This window comes from Protobothrops mucrosquamatus, unplaced genomic scaffold (assembly GCF_001527695.2).
Source record: "Protobothrops mucrosquamatus isolate PMUCROS unplaced genomic scaffold, P.Mucros_1.0 scaffold45, whole genome shotgun sequence".
Classification (NCBI taxonomy): domain Eukaryota; kingdom Metazoa; phylum Chordata; class Lepidosauria; order Squamata; family Viperidae; genus Protobothrops; species Protobothrops mucrosquamatus.
The window spans coordinates 5,046,147-5,065,209 of NW_015386427.1; the positions used below are offsets into that span (position 1 = coordinate 5,046,147).

The 19,063-nt window shown below is 34.7% G+C and overlaps 1 protein-coding gene across 1 annotated transcript in view; it reads right to left on the bottom strand.

Annotated features, from left to right (window-relative positions):
• The window catches only part of ICA1 (islet cell autoantigen 1), a 59,987-nt gene that overhangs the window by 2,580 nt on the left and 38,344 nt on the right, over positions 1-19,063 (bottom strand). The window contains exons 8-12 of the mRNA XM_015811597.1: positions 15,919-16,010; positions 11,043-11,092; positions 9,499-9,561; positions 9,291-9,332; positions 5,150-5,422 (exon numbers count right to left, since the gene is read on the bottom strand). Coding sequence (XP_015667083.1) covers positions 5,150-5,422; positions 9,291-9,332; positions 9,499-9,561; positions 11,043-11,092; positions 15,919-16,010 — 520 coding nt within the window. The remainder of the gene's footprint in view (positions 1-5,149; positions 5,423-9,290; positions 9,333-9,498; positions 9,562-11,042; positions 11,093-15,918; positions 16,011-19,063) is intronic.

Sequence of the window (19,063 nt, forward strand, 5' to 3'; positions counted from 1 at the left end):
TTATTTCAGCAGGCAGGACTGGCCTAGGGGTATTTTAAAGGGGTTTTAAATTAAATTTTTAGTAGAAGCGGCCAAATTTAAATAGTTATTTTTAATCTTTTTTAAAGTTTGTATTGTATTATATCATTGTTTTAAACTGGCTGTAAGCCGCCCTGAGTCCTCCGGGAGAAGGGCGGGGTATAAATTTAATAAAATCTAATAAATCTAATCTAGATTAAAAGGTACCACTTCTGTGGAAGGTAACAGCATTCCGTGTGCTTTTGCCCACATGACCACATAAAATGTTTTTGGACAATGCTGGCTCCCTCAGCCAAGAAAGGGAGATGAGCATTGTGGCCTGGAGTCAGACACGACTAGATAGAGAAAGCTTTATCTTACAGGTAATCCTAACTTATCACCATTCAGTGACCATTCAAAGTTACAATGGTACTGAAAAAAGTGACTTACAATTGGTCCTTGCACTTATGACTGTCACAACATCCCCATGGTCACATGATCCAAATTCAGGCACTTGGCAAGTATTTCTGACTGTTGATGTATCTTGGGCTCATATGATTGCCATTTGCAACTTTCTTAACGGGCTTCCAACAAATGAAATCAATGGGGTAATCCAGATTTGCTTAACAACTTTGTCATTCACTTCACAACTATGTCAGATGAGGTTGTAAGCAAACTGATTTTAAGAGTATTTTAATTTTACAAAAATGTAAATTACTCTCAGCTTCAGGTGTGAAATAAACTAAATAGCAAGCTGAGCTAGGTTTCTAGTCTGGTGTTTAGCTAGACTGGATTAAAGTAGAATGCTTTATTAGCTTTATAGATTAATTCTTCAATTTGCAGAATTGTAGCAAAAATGCTATTGTTCTCTACCAATGAAATATATTAGAAGAAATAATAGTTAACACAGTGAGCATTTCACTCATGCAAATGGAATGTTGTGTGCATTTTTAATACTTCCTCAATTATTTAAGGAAGATTGGGATTAGCCATGATATAGTGACCCAAGTTCCTCCCAATAAGCAATTTTGATGTAAAAAAGCAAGCTGTTACATCAAGTTCCATCTGAGAGAAAGGATGCTATCTCTGAATAACAGATACAGCTTACTCTTTCACTGATATTTTGTTTTTTCAATCTACAGTATCTATCTTGAATGATGGAATATTAACTGTTTTTTCACCACAAGATAATTATATTATTTATAGGAAATAGCAATGATTGTGCTGCAAACTGAACTTTTAAGAGACAAAGATAAATAGCATACCAAACACAAAAGGACTGAGGAATAGGCACCAACCCATAATTCTACCAAGGTGTTCAGGGATTTCAGAGCATTGGAAAATATGAACATAGGTCACAATATGCCACTCCATGAAAAAGGAGGCTATTGTCACTTTTTGATTAATGGACACATTACATAAAAAATAAACAATTATTCTTTCTACTAGGGACTAGATTGACTGTGTGAAAACTGATTTAATATATTCAATTTTAAGGCAAGTTGAAAAAGTTTAATTGCTAACTTGAAATATATGGAAATTTAGTAACCCATCAGTAAAAATACTGGAGTTAAGGAAAAGATTTTAGAATCAAAGCAGGACTTCCCAGAAGGTAAATTTATAACAAATTTAGTATTTCTATGAGTACAGCAGGTTTTAAGAAACACTATGGAATTTCTATTGTGGATATTTTAATTTATTGTAAAATATCTTTATTGCAATAATATATAACTGTTTGTGCTTTGTTTAAATAAAACCTGTGATAAAATGTTTGGTGTTACAAAGCAAGAAAAATAAATTATTTCTGAAGAAATGTTTTACCTATAATACAACTGGGCAATTTTCAGTCCTGCTTTCTCCAACCTGCCAGCCCTGTTTTATTATCTCAGAAATTACTCAAGAGCAAGTTACATATTTTTGGTTTGGTTTTTTTAAAATCCTCAGTACAAAATCATAAAAAAGAGAAAAAAAGCTCTGCTTTCTTTTACGATGTCAAAATGTCCACACCTACTCTTCATTTCTGAGGGAAACAGAAAGTGTAATCCACTTGAAAAGTTTGCCTCCCTCTGTTCAATAATACAGTTGAATTGTTTACACACAAGCTGCTGAAACAGAGCAATTGTAATAACATGTTTAATTGGATTATGAATTGATTGATCTAATAACTTTATATTTGTTTTTATTTAAGAATATTTGCTTCTAAAATGGCAATTTTCATTAACTATGAAGTATGCCTTTGGTTAAGTATAATATTTGGCAAGTTCCATTTTCCTATTAAATAATGTTGGGATCCTTACTATACTATTCTCTTTGACTCTATCTAGCTCTTTCCTTCAAAAGATCTTGGAGACTATTTTTGTAATGAGAGTCGACTGGATAGGTCCTTGATCTATATTGGTAAAGAGGCCAAACACTGTATTTATACAGTATGTAACTCCAAACAGTTGCCCCATTTCTTTTCAATGTATATCTAAATCCAATAATTCAAATGCTAACTGTTTCAGGCCATCATCTACCCAATCTGTTTGTATGTTGATGTTATTATTATGTCTACCTCACAGATGGAAATGAGAAAAGTACTTAAGGCATTAGCTTTAGTCTGCAGGGAACAAAAACTATGAATAAAATATCAGAAACCCAAAGTCTTAGTTTTTTGCCTGACACTATCATAAAATCACATAAAACAGACAAATGGGACCATTCAAACAGGTGCACACCTGTGAATTTTTTGGAGTACAATTTTATACCTCCTTATCCTGGTATACTCATTTTTCTTACTGGACAGGTTTCACACAATGTACCTCTACAGTCAGGGTCAGATTTTACCATTCAAAAGGAGTCCATTATGCTCCTGCAGCTGCAAAGTCTTCCAAGCTAAGGCAGTCTTACAGCTTCTCTGTGGTTCCCAAATTTGCTCCCTTACAAATCTGTAACTTTGAATGGATCACTAAACAAAGAGTTGTAAGTCAAAGACTACCTGTACAGTGTGTTTATGTTTGTACATGTGCACACACAAACAGAAAGCCACATATTTATAGCGATTTTTTCAGCAACCATATAAAAGGTTTTATTTATTCCATCACTACAGCCAAATATATAGTTTACCTCCAAGAGTATTCAGCACTGATCATACTGCCTGAAAAATAATGGGAATTGAAATGGTTCTTCTTCCAAAAGTCTCTGTTGAACAGGTGATAGGAAAAAATACATGTCTCCATCCCTCAGTTTTTAATTTTAATTTTTACCTTCCGTCATTTAATTGCTGTTTAATGTAACACAGTCACTACTGTGAGAAATGCTATACAACAGTGATGGTGAACTTTTTAGAAACCGAGTGCCCAAAAACGCCCCACCCCCACTCCACCCCCGCTCCGCCCCCACCCTGCCTGCCCACAGGGCCACTCACCGCCTCCAGGGCCTGCCACAGATTGCCCAGGCAGCCCAGCAGCGCCATGGTGGCCACACCCTCTGCCCGCGCCCCACAGCATCAACTGTGCGTGATGGGGCGTGATGGCAGAATCTGGCCTTGCTGACTGACTGCCATGTTCTTGGCTGCTCTGCTCTGCTCTGCGTGGGCCATGCTCGGGGCAACTCTCCTCTAGGGGGGCTGCTAGTGAGGAGGGAGTCACGTGGGGAGGCAAGGTTGGGGCAACGGCACATGTGCCCATAGAGAGGGCTCCGAGTGCCGCCTCTGGCATGCATGCCATAGGTTCGCCACCACTGCTATGCACATTTCTTTTTATGTCTAGAAACTTTTGGTTTCTTTGCTACACTTATTTATTTATTAAATTTGTTTGCTGCCCACCTCACCACAAGGCAACTCTTATCCTGGATCAAGGTAAATCACACCACCTAAAACAATCTGGTCTTTAGCATTTTCCCAGTATTGAGAAAGCAGTTATTTTTCTATTCAGACTTATTAAGCTAAAGAACTTGGAACAATACCACTGAAATTCTAATGACATATTCACATTTTAGATGTGCCAGTCCTTTTAAAAACAGTCTTTTTATTGCTACTCCAAATGATATTATTTCTTCTACCTGAGCAAAGTCAGAGGAATAATTTTCCCATCAACAAATGACAACCAACCCAACCCACATTAACACCCTGGAGGAATTAAGTACCCTTCACCACATGTCATCCCTTCATTCTAAAAATAATGAGACAATTTTTCCTTTCACCCTTTACGCCTCCCTCCCACAGCACCATCTGCCCAAGAAACAGCAGAGAAATTAACATAAAATATTGGCAGCACAGAAGATGTCCCACTGCACAGGGAGAATTTAAACAACAAGAATGGTGATTTAATAAAGCATGTTTTCTTTTAAATCTTGTCCTGGAGATACATGTCTTTTAAATATGACAATAATTAATCAATATTCAATGAGAGCAAAAATGATCGTGTTTTTAACAAAAAAATCTATAAATAAAGTTAGAATAATATAAGGATTGGAATCACCACTTCCTAGAAATTATATTTGCAAACTTCTCAGGATATGTATGCATGTAATCACATTCAGGTAAAATGCAAAACAATAGTTTTAAGTTTTGTAAGCAAAATTTTTCCTAATATTTCTTCCCTTGGCATTTATTTATCGAATAAACCTATGCAGGCATTCATCTTCCAGAAGGAATTCGGGGCAGCAAACAAAATTAAAGCACAATACAATAAAAGATCATTTGAAATAATAAACATCACTGAGGCCATGGTAAAACTCACATTTATTCACCAATTGCCCCATGCCAACTCCATCAACATCCCAACCAAGTCTTCACTGGTCAAGAAATAATCCACTGATGGTTCTGACCATCTGCAATTTCCTATTCCCATTGCCTGAGTTGTAGTATCAATTGCATATTGCCCAAGAAAGTACAGTGAATCTATATTGCTTGATAAATCGTAGTTTAAAGTACATTTGTTAAATTCACATAAGATAGCAAACTACGATTATTTAAAGTGGATGTGGATTATTTAGAAATTGTTTCCTTACAGTCTTCTCAATCAAAGAACACTGCTACATGTTATAGTAGGCACTGAATACCTACACTCATTCCTGTGTTACCTTTGGCCAAAATAATGACAGAAACAATAATGTCACCAGACAAATGACTAATCTGGGATTATAATGTCAGGAATGAAAACAGGCCTACCTTGAAGAGAACGTTGCAAATTATTCATGTTTTGGTCTAAAAGCTGAGAAGGAAGGAAGCCTGATGATTGTGACTGATTGGTCTCCATTTCTCCCACAGAAGAGTTTGCCCCTGTGTCAGCAAGGGTAACCTCTCCAAAGACAGCTACCCATTCCCTGCTGAATTCGCCATCATCCAAAGAAGATGCATTGAGAATCTCATTCAATAATACCATGTCATTCTTATCAGTAAGTTCAGATTCTAGGGAGTTCACAAGCTGGTCCTTTGATACTGCTAAAAGAATAGTAACATACAAATTGATAGATTAATTAACATAAGAACAAATGTAAGGAATAGCCACCCCGATCTATCCAAAGGGAATGAACTCAAAAGCAGAGCACACATAAAACTGTCAGGTAGGAATGAGAAAAACTCCTGCCTGAAACCCTATAGAGTTATCATCAATTAAAATAGACAACCCTAGGCTATATGGACAGTTCCATCTGGTACATACACTTTCCAATATAAGCCATGATTAAAGTGTGCATAATTATTTAAATTTAAATAAACATTTGAGCTAAACAATCTTCTTAACACAGTTCTCCAATTTTATATTTTGGAATCATTCTATAATCTGAAAATTTCTGATCTCTCATCTTTCAAATTAACCTTAATTAACTTAGTTTATGCGAGAAAGCATGTTCTAACTACTGTAGTACACTTCCTACTTTTTAAAAGTACCTCCACAATTTCACCAAATAAGTATTTTCACTAATAATCTAAAATATGAAATTTGTTTTTCTGCAGTGGTTTTCATTCTTCTTGTAAAAGGAGATATAATTTAATAAGCTTAATAAATAAAAGGCCCATGAGGGTTTATCTAGCAAAGAAGAATTTACTTTCTAGTGACATTACTCTTACTGAGCATAAAATCAACTTATTGTGGAAGGCTTGTTGTTCTCATGCCTAAATGCACCAGAGCTATTTTATGTATGCTTGAGCATAAGAGACAAATATAGATCAAAGATATTCACATAGAAATTATAATCTTTCCACTAGTAACAATAATATAACCGGTCAGAAGTAGACATTTATTAAATAATAAATATATTGAGATCTAAATGATTTTTTTCATGGAAAAAATATTATTAGTGCTACTTAATGAGTCATTGAATCTTATTGCTAATCTGTCATTTTCTTAATATTCTTCTTTCAAAATACTAAGCAGAGTTGGTTTAATTTTTTTATTTAATTCTTGAGTTGGGACACCATCTGGAAGTGCAAGGACTACATGATACATTGAGAAATGTAATTAAAATTCAGAAGAAAGCAATGGCAAACTTGCCTTCCGTTAGTAGTGGACTTCAATTCATTTATTACAAATTTAGCATGACTCACAATTACAATGACTGGGGATTGAAGAAGTTAATCTTACAAATATAGATGATAACCATCTTAGGAAACGTTTAAAATGTATTTAATTTATTTATAAGGCTACTTAATTCCAAGATGACTGTCTTTAACAGTAAAAACAACTTAAAAAGAAGCAGAAAAAAGAAAAAGGTATTTGAAGGAGATAACTATCCAATGCAGCAGAGAAAATCTTATGAAAAGCTCATCATCCGCCAGAGCCAAAGGCCTTGGGGTAGGGGAAGACACGTTTTTACTTTGCTGAACAAAAGGCACAATAGGTGCCATTTAAATCTCTGGGAAAATGCTGTTTCAGAGGACAGATGCAGCAACAGAGAAGACCTACTTTCTGGGTGCCATAAGATGACATTATTTGAACAATGGTATTTAAGAGCATGGCCGTATTAAGCCAGCTAGTTTGGTGTAGTGATAAGAGACCAAAGCTATAAACCGAGGGAACATGAATTCTAGTCCCATCTTAGGCTTGAAGCTAACTATGTAACCTTGGGCCAGTCATTCTCCCTAGGCCAGGGGTAGGCAACCTCGGCTCTTTTATGACTCATGGACTTCAACTCCCAGAATTCCTGAGTCAGCTATGCTATGCTGACTCAGGAATTCTGGGAGTTGAAGTCCATGTGTCATAAAAGAGCCAAGGTTGCCTACCCCTGCCCTAGGCTGTAGGAAGCAGGCAGGAGCAAGTCACTTTTGAAATCTTATCAAGAAAAATGCATGGACTTGTCTTGGCAGTTGCCAGGAGCGCATGTGTGAGTGTGCATGCACGCACACGCACACACACACGTATTAATGCAGACAACCTTGAAGATTTAAATAGAGAAAATAAAAGAACTAAATCTGAATTGTTAAATAATCAGAAGATGAATTAACTAGTAAATTATAAGGCTGCTTAAAGCAATCAATTTGATGAATATTTTTTTTAAAAGGCTTCCTTCAAAGCTGCTTTGTGAAGCAACATAATAATTTTGAAATGAAAAGTAAAGTGGAACACCATGTTGTCTAGTTTAGTTTGGGTAAATGGCACAAAAGTGCTGTGGATGCTGCAGCACAAGTGCAGCCATGCAGGGGAGTGGGTGGTGCAGTGCTGTGCAAATGAATGCCACAGTGTATATGGGGATGGGCAGGTGCTGTAGTGCAGCATGAATGTGGAAGTATGATATCGGATGGTAGATGTATAAGTATTATGGCCTGGCATGAATGCAGCTAGGCGGGGGGTGGCACATACTACCGCCTGGCACTAGTGCATCCAGGTGAGCAGCTATCCTCCTCTCTGGGTCCATATTCATCATGCCACCCAGCAGTTCCTCTTGAGAAAAAGTGGCAGGAGCTGGAAAGACTTACCAGAGTGACTTGCAACCTTCTGCCACCTTCCCCAATGACTTTGTGGGAAACCAGCAGAGAAAGTCACAAATGGTGATCACATGACCCTAGGACTCAACAGTTGTAAGCATGAGGTGGTTACCTAGTACCCAATCACAATCATGTAACCATTGGAACATTATGACAGTTGCAACTTCCAGAACCAATTTTAAGTCCCTCTCTTCAATGCTCCTGTTATTTTGAACAGTTGCTAAATGGTGGTTGTAACCTGAAGACTACCTATATCTCAAATTAAGCAACTATTCAGAATAAATATAACTTTCTTCAACATAATTTTTATACTGCTAGGCGGTCAACTATGCATTTATATTCTTCACACATGAAAGCAGGAAATATAAACATTGCAATGAGTTGGGCAATATGAATAACTGCTTGAAAAACAAGAGCTTAATACAGTAAAGAAGGTTTTATTATAAAAATATATGCTTTCTGATTTTTCTTTATCAGAGTTCAGTAACACAGACTAAAACAATTTGGGAAATTAAAAAGGAAATGTAAGACACAGATCTGACTTTTTAAAAACGAGGCAGGAACATATAGGAAAATAGTCACATATAATCTATAATAAAGCATAAAAAACAACTTAAACTTGGGAAAAATACATAAAACTACAAATCTGAATTTTTAGGATACATTTCTAGTTCTTTTTACAGTTTCACATTGGTCAATAATGGTCAGTAACATTTGTGAAATGCACTAACAAAATATAGGAGTTGTGAAGTTCCAACTGTATTACAATGGCAGCTGGAACTTTCATTCTCTTCTATTAAACTAGGAATGAATTAGGTATTTTAAATTTTAAAGTACCTCACCTCTTTTTCAAAAGACGCAGGTGTGGCTAGTGGCTTACTACAGCCCAACATATTGCAATACAGAAAATGTTAAGTTACAGCAAAGCTCACAGTATGTATAAACAAGCTTTAGATTCTACTAATCAATACTGCAGAATAATACAGAATACAGAATAATAAGAGTTGGAACGGATCTTGGAAGTCTTGTAGTCCAACCCCCTGTTCAAGCAGGAGACCCTATTCTATTTCAGACAAATGGGTGTCCAGTCCCTTCTTAAAAGCCTCCAGTTATGAAGCACCCACAACTTCTGAAAGCAAGCCATTTCAACACTTGCCAAGATAAGGGTGAATTAAAAAAAGCTTTCTACAAACTGCATAATGTGGCCCACAAAACATGCCTAGCTGGAAATCCAATGGGAGAATATCTAATACATACAATGAAGTTTGATATCAGAGTAACAAGTGAATTTTCGTTTGTAATACTTAAGCATTTGAAGTCAATAGGTATACTGAAAAACAGCTAGCATCTATATAAAAATGCTGTAGCAAATAAAAGATTTACATACCATTTTCTCCATGCTTCAACTCTAATAAGTGATCCATAGCTTCTAAAAAAGAGAAAATTTGAGGAAACAACTGATATACAGATTCTTCTGTAAATTTTATACTTAGAATAAACCTATTGAAAATTATTTGGGAACAGGTTCCACTGAACTCAGTGAAACTTACTTCTGAAATATTTATATAGTTGCAGTGCATTTCTAAAAAAAATACCTGAATTTTCTCTGTGGTTGAAGTTTTCTCCAAAAGTACTCAGCATGTCATTAGCATCTTCTGCTGTAACCAAAATATTTTCTAGGTGAAATCAAATCCAGCAAAAAAACGAACAATACTGAAGATAGCCAGTGCTTCATAGATTTTTTTTATCTGATCATTTTATTACTGGAACTTTTTATTTAGCTTGAAATAGCCCTGAAGAAAGTATTAATCAGTAAAAAGGGTTTTATTAATCAGAATATTTTTTTTTATAAATCTAGCTCAATTCAAGGTAATCAGTGAAAGCATACTGAGCTTTAAAATAGCCAACTTACACAACTTAAGGGATTTCAAAATAATATATTCCATTTTAAAAAAGATCCATGCTACATCCAAAAAGGACACTGAATCATTTCTACTTACCACACTATGTATACTGTAGTAATTTACAGATGATTAATAGTTTACAAACATCAATATTTAGCTGGGAGATCCAACATCCTCCATGTTAAACCCTAACACAAGCTGCAACACTATGCTGTTGCAAAAATAAGGGCTAGACTCTTTCTTTTGCTATCTATGGATAAAATCACATTTTAGTCTTAAAATTATATTTAAAGATATCAAGGTCTTTCGAGTTTTGCTCTCTCTGCAATAGAACTCTGATTTCTCTCTGAGAGATTTCTATTCAAATTAAGAGTAGGGGCTATTACAAAATCATTTTAGGAATACTCTGGCTTCCACTTTGTATGGTATTCTCTGCAGGACAACTCCTAAAAAGCAACCAGAAACTTCAAACTGTATAGATCAATGCAGACTAGTATATGGAATGGATTGGTTTTGTTCCAGTGTTGAAGTGGTATACCAATTGTTTTGTTTTTTTTATTAATTCATTTTGTCAATTTTAACACAGTCTTAGTCTAAAAATGTACAACTATTTTAATATTGCTATTAATATTCTATTATGTAGCTGTGGTTGGATTATATTTTTGATTACTGCACATTACTCAGGTAATTTTTATAAAAAGTCAGTACAGTATGGAAATATAAATAGGAAGTATACATAGTTTAATTAAAATGTCCAGATTAATTTAAGTATTCTTGCTCTCAGACTTACATAGAACAAATTCTCAACCAAGTCCAGATCACAAACTACATGTACGTTATCATTCATTGAGAAACAGCATATAGGAGATATCTGATTCATTTGCAAACACACAGCAGAGTGCTCTAGCTGAGATCACCATTTCTTTTTTATTGCAGTAATAGTAGCCAGGCACAATGCTGTCCATCTCTTGAAGCACTAAGGTGAAATGCTACAATATTTATTTTATGAGAATTCATAATTGGTTAAATAAAAACTTAAATCAATTGCAAATCTCTTCTCTTAAATGGGTTGCTTGTACTTTAAATATTTCAGAGTTGGGATGAATATCCTGAAATGACGCATGGTATTAATACTCTAAAGTAGCCTGTTAGAACAAAATGTTCACAGCTTTAATTAAGACAACTGGGAATCTGGAGCATGCTTGGTATTTGAAAAACATAATATAAAAGAATACCTGAGTTGGCTGTTTCCTTGGTGTTGCTTTCATCATCTAAAGATATCAACCTTAAATTGAAAGGAGCGAAAAAGAGCTTATTTCTTTATACATACATACATACATACATACATACATACATACACACACACACACACACACACACATATACATGTGTGTGTGTATGTGTATGCCCCGTCTTCTTGATCCACTAAACATTCCTAGCATCATTTATTTCCCCAATGAATTTGCATGCATTACATGGCCAAAATACATCAGATGTAATCTTCTGATTTTTAGCTTCTAGTGATATTTCTGGTTTTATACAATTTAGCACATCTCTGTTGGTTGCCCTGGTTGTCCATGCAATACGCAATACTTTCTGTCAGCACCACAGTTCAAAGGTGACAATTATTCTTCAATTAGCCTTTGTTAGTGTCCATTTCTCAAACCCATATATCATTATAGGTAAGACTATTGCTCTAATTAGTCTGCTTTTTGTATTTATATCAATATCTCTGTTTTCCCAGATCTTCTAAGGTATCCTGCTTTTGATTTTAGGTGCAGAATTGCCATCTTGAATAATTTTTTATCCAAAGAAGATAAATTATCAAACTAATTTAATTGCCTCTTTGTTGATTTTAAACTTTTCATGTCCATCTGTAGTTGTTATCATTGCCTTTATTTTGTTGAAATTAAGACTCAATCCTATGCACTTCCTAGTACAGTGTTTCTCAACCATAGCAATTTTAAGACTTGTGCACTTCAACTCTCAGAATTCTCCATGTTGGCTGGGGAATTCTGGGAGTTGAAGTCCACCCATCATCAAATTGGCAAAATGGAGGAACATTGTCCTACTATATACTTGTATTTCAGATAGTAAAAATGCACAAGGATGACTGGTCCTTGTGAATAGAGGAGGTATGATTTTTGAGGGATTCTCAGCATTTTTAAAGGCTTTTGTATAAATATTCTATAATTACACATATTTTTATGTTTATGACGAACCTAAAAGTATGGAAAATTATGAGGGTGAAGGTTTGCTCTGTGAGCTTGAGAATTGGTTTCCAAACGTTTCGTTAGCAGGCTAGGTAACATCTTCAGCACTGTTTAGTGGATGTCTGTGTCAGTGTTATACTTCAGGTGTGGGGGGTATCGAGTGAGGGTCTTGTGATGGGCCAGGTGTGAGTCATCAGAGACAGCTTGTGATGGGGAGGTACTTCAGGTAAGGGTCATTGGAGGGTGTGAATTAGTGGGTCAGGAGTGAGTCATCAGTGGGAGAATGGTAATGGGTCTTGGGATGGGGAGATTATATTAGATCAGGCCATTGGAAGGTGAACTGCTGTGGGGGAGGGGCTCGAGGATTGGTGCTATCTCTAGATGGCTGTTCGATTGATTTGGATTCTGAGGGGTTCATAGGCTGGTTGTAGATCAATATGTCTGTTGATGAAATTGCTTGTGGAGTGCCAGGCTTTGATGAATTCTTGAGTATGGTGGGTGGTAGCATGGCTGATGATTTTAGTATTGCTCCAATGACCCTGACCTAATATAATCTCCCCATCACAAGACCCATTACCAGCCTCCACTGATGACTCACTCCTGACCCACTAATTCACACCCTCCAATGACCCTGACCTGAAGTACCTCCCCATCACAAGCCTCCCTCTGATGACTCAGACTTGGTCCATCACAAGACCCTCACTTGATACTCCAACACCTGAAGCCCTTATATAAGTACAACACTGACACATACTTCCACTAAACACTGCTGAAGATGTTACCTAGCCTGGTAATTGGAAACCAACCCTCAGGCTTTGAGAACCCTCATTCTACAACCGAGCTACAGATATTTGCCACTATGTAAAATTATTCCCTTTTCTGATTAAATAAAAAAGGAACTCCTTTCTGACCTTGTGTGAGGCAACTGAATAAGCAAATTATTGGTTACATGATAACTGATGACTTAGCAAGGTTCACTACAATTAACGTGTCTATGGTCATGATATCATCTTTTTTGGACCCATGAGTCAAACACTGAGGACAGATCTTTTGTGTACAGACAGTGGGACTACAGATGTTTTTAGGAGAAAATGAAAAATACCAAGCATGATTAAGAGAGGGAGGAAAGACTGAAAGTATAACAATTCTGCTTCTGCTACTATATAGATTATCATATATTTGTATCAAAATAATGAAAAGGAAGACTTTTATGTCTTCATTCATGCAATCATGAGGCTGAAAAGGAAGCTGGCATCAGTCAAATCATTTATCTCTTCTCTTTAAGGTTCTTTTTAATTGCTAGAAGTGCTTTTGCTGACTATGTTAGGGAAAAAGCTAGAAGCTTTCTTTACAGCAGCCATTCAAACTAGCTTTTATACAAGTTAAAGTGTTTGTGTTTGCTAGAGAATTCCTAAGCTGCATCAGTGGCACACAACAGATGACTCAATACGGACATGAAAATGATAGCTTAAAAGAAACTTCTCAGTAATATATTCTTTCTGAAGCTACTAAATATTACATACTTTAAGAGTCCAGATTAAAGGAAGTTTTTTAAAAATAATTTCTCTAGGAACAAATAATTTCATCAAGATTTTTAGGAAAAAAATCAAATAAAATCCAACCGTCAGCTTTAAAAGCTTTTTTCCTGGTGTATTAACAATTTATTTCCATTGATCTGAAACATAGATGACAATAAGATTTGCCCATACTTTCTGACTGTTTCCACAAAAGATGAATGCTATCTCTTTCTGATTTTTTTTCTTCATTTCTACATCAGCTAAACTATTTAAGTCCTGTATTATTGCAACATGGATGAACCAGTCAATATGGTGTTCTAACTACATAAAATACATCCACCTGATTTTCAAGCCTGGATGAGTCTGGATCCAAAAATGGAAGCATAGAATAGTGGTTTTTTTAATCAGGAGAGTCCTGTTCCACAGATGGCTGGATGTAAGGCTCATCTTTGAGCAATTGGGCGAGTGGAAAAAACTAGAAGTATTTCTCTTGTATTTTACATTCAAACACAGAGTGGCATTCCTGTTGAGGCTGGTAGTATGTATGTTTAGGTATTGATTCTAGGCTGATACTGATACTACAAACCCACACTATAGTTGTAAGAATTATGAAGCAAAATTAGTTCTCTATTCTTACTGAAGCTGTAAAATGCCACTGGCAGCAATTTTTAAAGTATCCTAGATCCTTCTAAGGAAAGACCCCTTGTAAAGTTACCTGAAAAGAGATTGAACCCACTGATCCTGAGAAAGTGGGCAGATTGCTTTGTAAAATAAGCTGTGTATCTCCTACTCCTCCTGGCTTATATGGGCAAACCTGGGAGTGGACAGAAATCAGGGTCTGGGCCATTGTACTAATCCTCCTGGATCTACCAACATTCTTTAATACAGTAGAACATAGTATCTTTTCAAACTGTCTGCATCACTTTACAGTGGTTCCATTCCTTTCTGAATATACGTTTCCAATTATGGTATTCTTAGAAGACGAGAGAGCGAGCCTAGGGCATTCTAATATGAGGTGCTATGAGTTAGATCCAACTTGTTTAACATATACAGGAAGCTAGTTATATAAGATTCTTTAACATAATATCATCAGTACAGACAATACTCGACTTACAACCAGAATTTCCACTGTTAAATTGTTGCGGTCGTTAAGTCGAGTTGGGCCTAACTTTATGACAATTTGTATGGCAAACGTTAAGTGACACCCCAATGGGTGTCACAGATTATGACTTACTGTAACTGGTTGCAAATAGCACTTGAAATGTAATCCTGTGATTGGATAGTATAAGGGTCATAAGTGTGAATACAGATTGTAACTCACTTTTTCAAAAGCTGCTGTAACTGAACCATCATTAAACAAAAAGTTTTAAGTCAAGGGGTACCTTTATGTTAATTATACCCAGCTTTAAATCCCTACTCAAAATCAACTGGAAAACCTGATGGATGTTTCTGGAGACTGAAATAATCCAGATGAGAAGAAATAAAATGTCACTTGACCCTAGCAGGTTGGAGGGTTGGTTCAAAAACTAACTAAAAGAACATCAACTTTAGTTCTTGATCAGATTAAACATAGAAAAAAACTGAATATTTTGGATTCTCAACTCTTACTGGAATAGTAGTAGAAAGTATGACCAAGAGAAGTTTTGCCCAGATTTGACTAGTGGCACAAACCTACACAACAGTCACTTGTGCTCTCTTTACCTCAAATTTAGACTACAATAATGTTCTCTGCATGGGTCAGTTTGTAAAGATTGCCTGGAAACTAGATAGATAGATAGATAGATAGATAGATGGATGGATGGATGGATGGATGGATGGATGGATGGATGGATGGATAAATAGACAGACAGACAGACAGACAAACAAACAAGACAGACAGACAATCATTTAAGTTATTGCTATGTATATTTATCTAGACAGTGCTGTATTTTTATTAATCTACCAAAGTCTTAAAAGCATTCAAAATATTTTTTAAAAAAATGAGGAAGTGCTGATAATAACACTGACTTTCATTAAGTTCATATTGATTCAGCTACATTTTAGAAAAAGAAGAGAAGAATTCTTGCTCATGCAAGATACACAGAAATTACAGTATGTTCAAAAAAGCATCTATTTCTTTTATAATCTGTCTGTTGGAATTCAGGATTATGGCCTCTCTGGCATAAAAATAAGGTTCTGGCCATAGGTTTCCTTGATAGCTCTTCGTATGGGTAAAACAATAGTTTAGAGAAAAAATGACAGCTCACACAAACAAAGATTACAAGTATCAAGTGCACTTATAATTAGAAATCTGAATTGTTCTCATCTGCAGTGATGATGCAGAAGGTCCTTGTAAAATAATGGATTATATTCCTTTAACTGATGAATACTGTAAGACTTACTGACTCTGTTGATCATCTTCTGATTTGGTATTATGAAGTTCCTCCTCCTTTTCTTCATTTTCCATTAATTTATTTATAGGTTCTTGTAAGTTCTAAACCAGCCATTAACACAAATGCAAAAGAATATAAAGAGTCAGTAATAAAGAATGCTGATTTTTTAAAATATGTTTTGAGTAATCAAACTGTGTAAAACAAAATATAGTAACTACTTTGATCTAAATGAGAGAAAAATATTAAACGTAAGAGATCAGTAGCTAAAATTTATTATAGGCATTATAACAAAAAGAAAGAGAATATTTGCTGGCACAAGTAGTACAAAAATTTGGCAAAGCAAAAACTAAACATGAAAGCTTAGGAATAAGAAAAATGCTTTATTTTTTATCATCAGAAGTAATGTTAATTGCTTAGTTGCTGGAACATAATAAATGAGTTGTGAGGTATCCCATAAGAGTCACAACAAGATATCTCATACCTTCTTTGTAATCACATCAAACTGGTTCTCATTACATGTAATTATATATGTTGGTCCAATTCAAAGTTCTGATTTTAACCATTAAGACTACAATGCCTTAAATAATTTGGAAATAGCCGGTCAGAAAAATGGTCTCTTCACATTACATTACCTCAAACTTATAATTCTTTATAAAAATCTAGTCCTGATCTGATGCAATGAAATAATGGCTACTGAGAAAATGGCACTCTGCTTTTGTTTCCTGGTTATGAATTGTGATTTCTAGAGTCTCTTATTCACCATCATTTTGGCAACACAACAGATAAAGATTTTTTTTATTCTTCCAGAATCTTTAAAATCTAGTTATATTTTGAATTCTTGAATATTACATTTTAGTAGATTCTAAATGCTGTAATGGTATTTTAATAATACTATGTTTTGTTTCTATAAATTATATTTTATGTACTACACTTCACAGAAAATACATAATAAAATACAATAAAATTTACAATATTGCTGTATCCCTGATCTAATGATTCTCAGAACATAAATATTAATTATGCAGGGGGACAGTTCATGTACATAAATCTTCAGTCCAAAAACACTTCATATATATAGTCTAATAAATTGTGCCATTGATTTAACTATAGCCCAGTATTATAGTGAACTATAGTTAAATCGATGGTACAATTTATCAGATTATATAGGGCCACAGAACACTGTCTTTGAAAAGAAATATATTATTTGAACCCTTGTGTAAAGTTTGGTATTTATAAAGCTAGCTAGTGACTGCTACTCTAAGGACCAAACAGTTAGCATTATTGTGGTTATATGATTTACACATTTTTGGAAGATTTATTTATTTTTAATATAGATTTCTACAGATAATTCAATTATTCAATTTATCTCTGACTCTGATAGAATCATGCTGCCAAAAAAACACACACTGCATTTTCAATCTGTACAAAATAATATTTTTAACTCCCCCTTTTTTTATTTTCAATTTTTATAAAAACAGTTTATTCATTTAGTTATTCCTAGTCCGATTCTGTAGTCTAAAAATACAGTTCATGGGTAGTAAGTCTCCCACCAATATTTATTTGCATCAACCAAAGCAACACACGAGAGAGCAAGCAGAGCCAAAATATTTGCCTTATTTTTCTCATAGAGAAGTGTTTGGGGACAACATCAGTGGTGGGATTCAACCGGTTTGCACCACTTCGACTGTACCTGTAGCTAATTTTTTGTTGCCTAAGCCCAGAATGGGCTTCCGGAAGCGGCATCCACACAGAGAACCGGTTGTTCACATATTTAAATCTCACCACTGGACAACATGCATCCTCTCTACAGTAGTTTGTGGAAATGTACAGTTCTATTTTACAGCTGAAGAACCCAGAGGAAAAAAGACCTTAAAACTAGAAACTTAGCTTTGCCCATAGAACTTGGCATGCTATACAAAGCATGGTATTGTTGTCAAGCTAATGGAGGTTATGCAATCATTTTTAGTACTATGTTTCTGATTAAAATGCTTTCAAAAGTACTTGTTTTACCGTTGTAATCATATACAGAATTTCTAATTCTTGCAAAGACAATTACAATATTATCTTATTTTTCTTTTTAAATGCTGTTATCAAGCTAATGAAATACTATTGCTCACAGTAAGCAAAGTAACAGGCAATCAAATGTTATTTCACACATCCTAATATTAACTATTACAGAACTTTTTATTTGGGGCATTGTGCAAAATTAAAGACAACTCTTTTATACAATACACCTGTGTTTCTATGTAGTTTAGTGGACTAATTTACTAGTGGAGATAGAGCAGTCTTGCCAATGTAATTTTGATCTTTGTTTCGCTAAAACAGCTGATTGTACTTATATTACCTTTGGTATTTTTAAATAGATTTGGTTAACAAAATTTTTATTTAATTTTTTAACTATTGCATTAGGCTTTCCTTGAAATATTGACATAAACTACAACCCTAACATATGTAGAAACAAAAGATGATTTCTTATTATTTATTATTACATTAGAGTCACTATCTGCCTTTCCTCTGGAAACTCAAATACAACTTATACAGGGTCTTTTTTATTTAAATCCACAAATTATTTGGTTATAGTAGCACTAATTCTATACAATTCATTTCTGGCATATGGTTCATGATATTAAAGTTTATGATGTTTACATATTAGGATTATTTTAGAAAATGCTCTGTTAATTGTTTTAGTATCCTTGCTGCATCTTAAGAGGTTGATTGTAACCTGCAAGGTTTATGTTAAATTAAAAGTTAGTCTAAAAAAATTATTGAATTTATTCTTTAAAGCAATACATGTTCAAGCATATAAAGAAAAAATGCATCAAAATAACTCAGAAAGCAGCAAGGCCACAATGATATTCATTACTCTCTAAACATAAAAAAATGAGGTAAGTCCAAAATTAAATGGAAATCATTCCAAGTAGAACAAAAAGTTATTGCAATGATCATGCAAACAGCATAATTTAAAGATGTACAATATACTGTATTTCTTCATTTCCACTATTTAGAGAGGAATTAGCTGCTCATAAATATTTTTTATTATAATTTAAAGAATTTAACAAGTGGTAATTCTCATACAATATAAAATCCACATTTTTTTTAAAAAAAAAGCAGGCATTATGATTTAAAAACTGTAAAGTCACAAATTTTGCTCAAA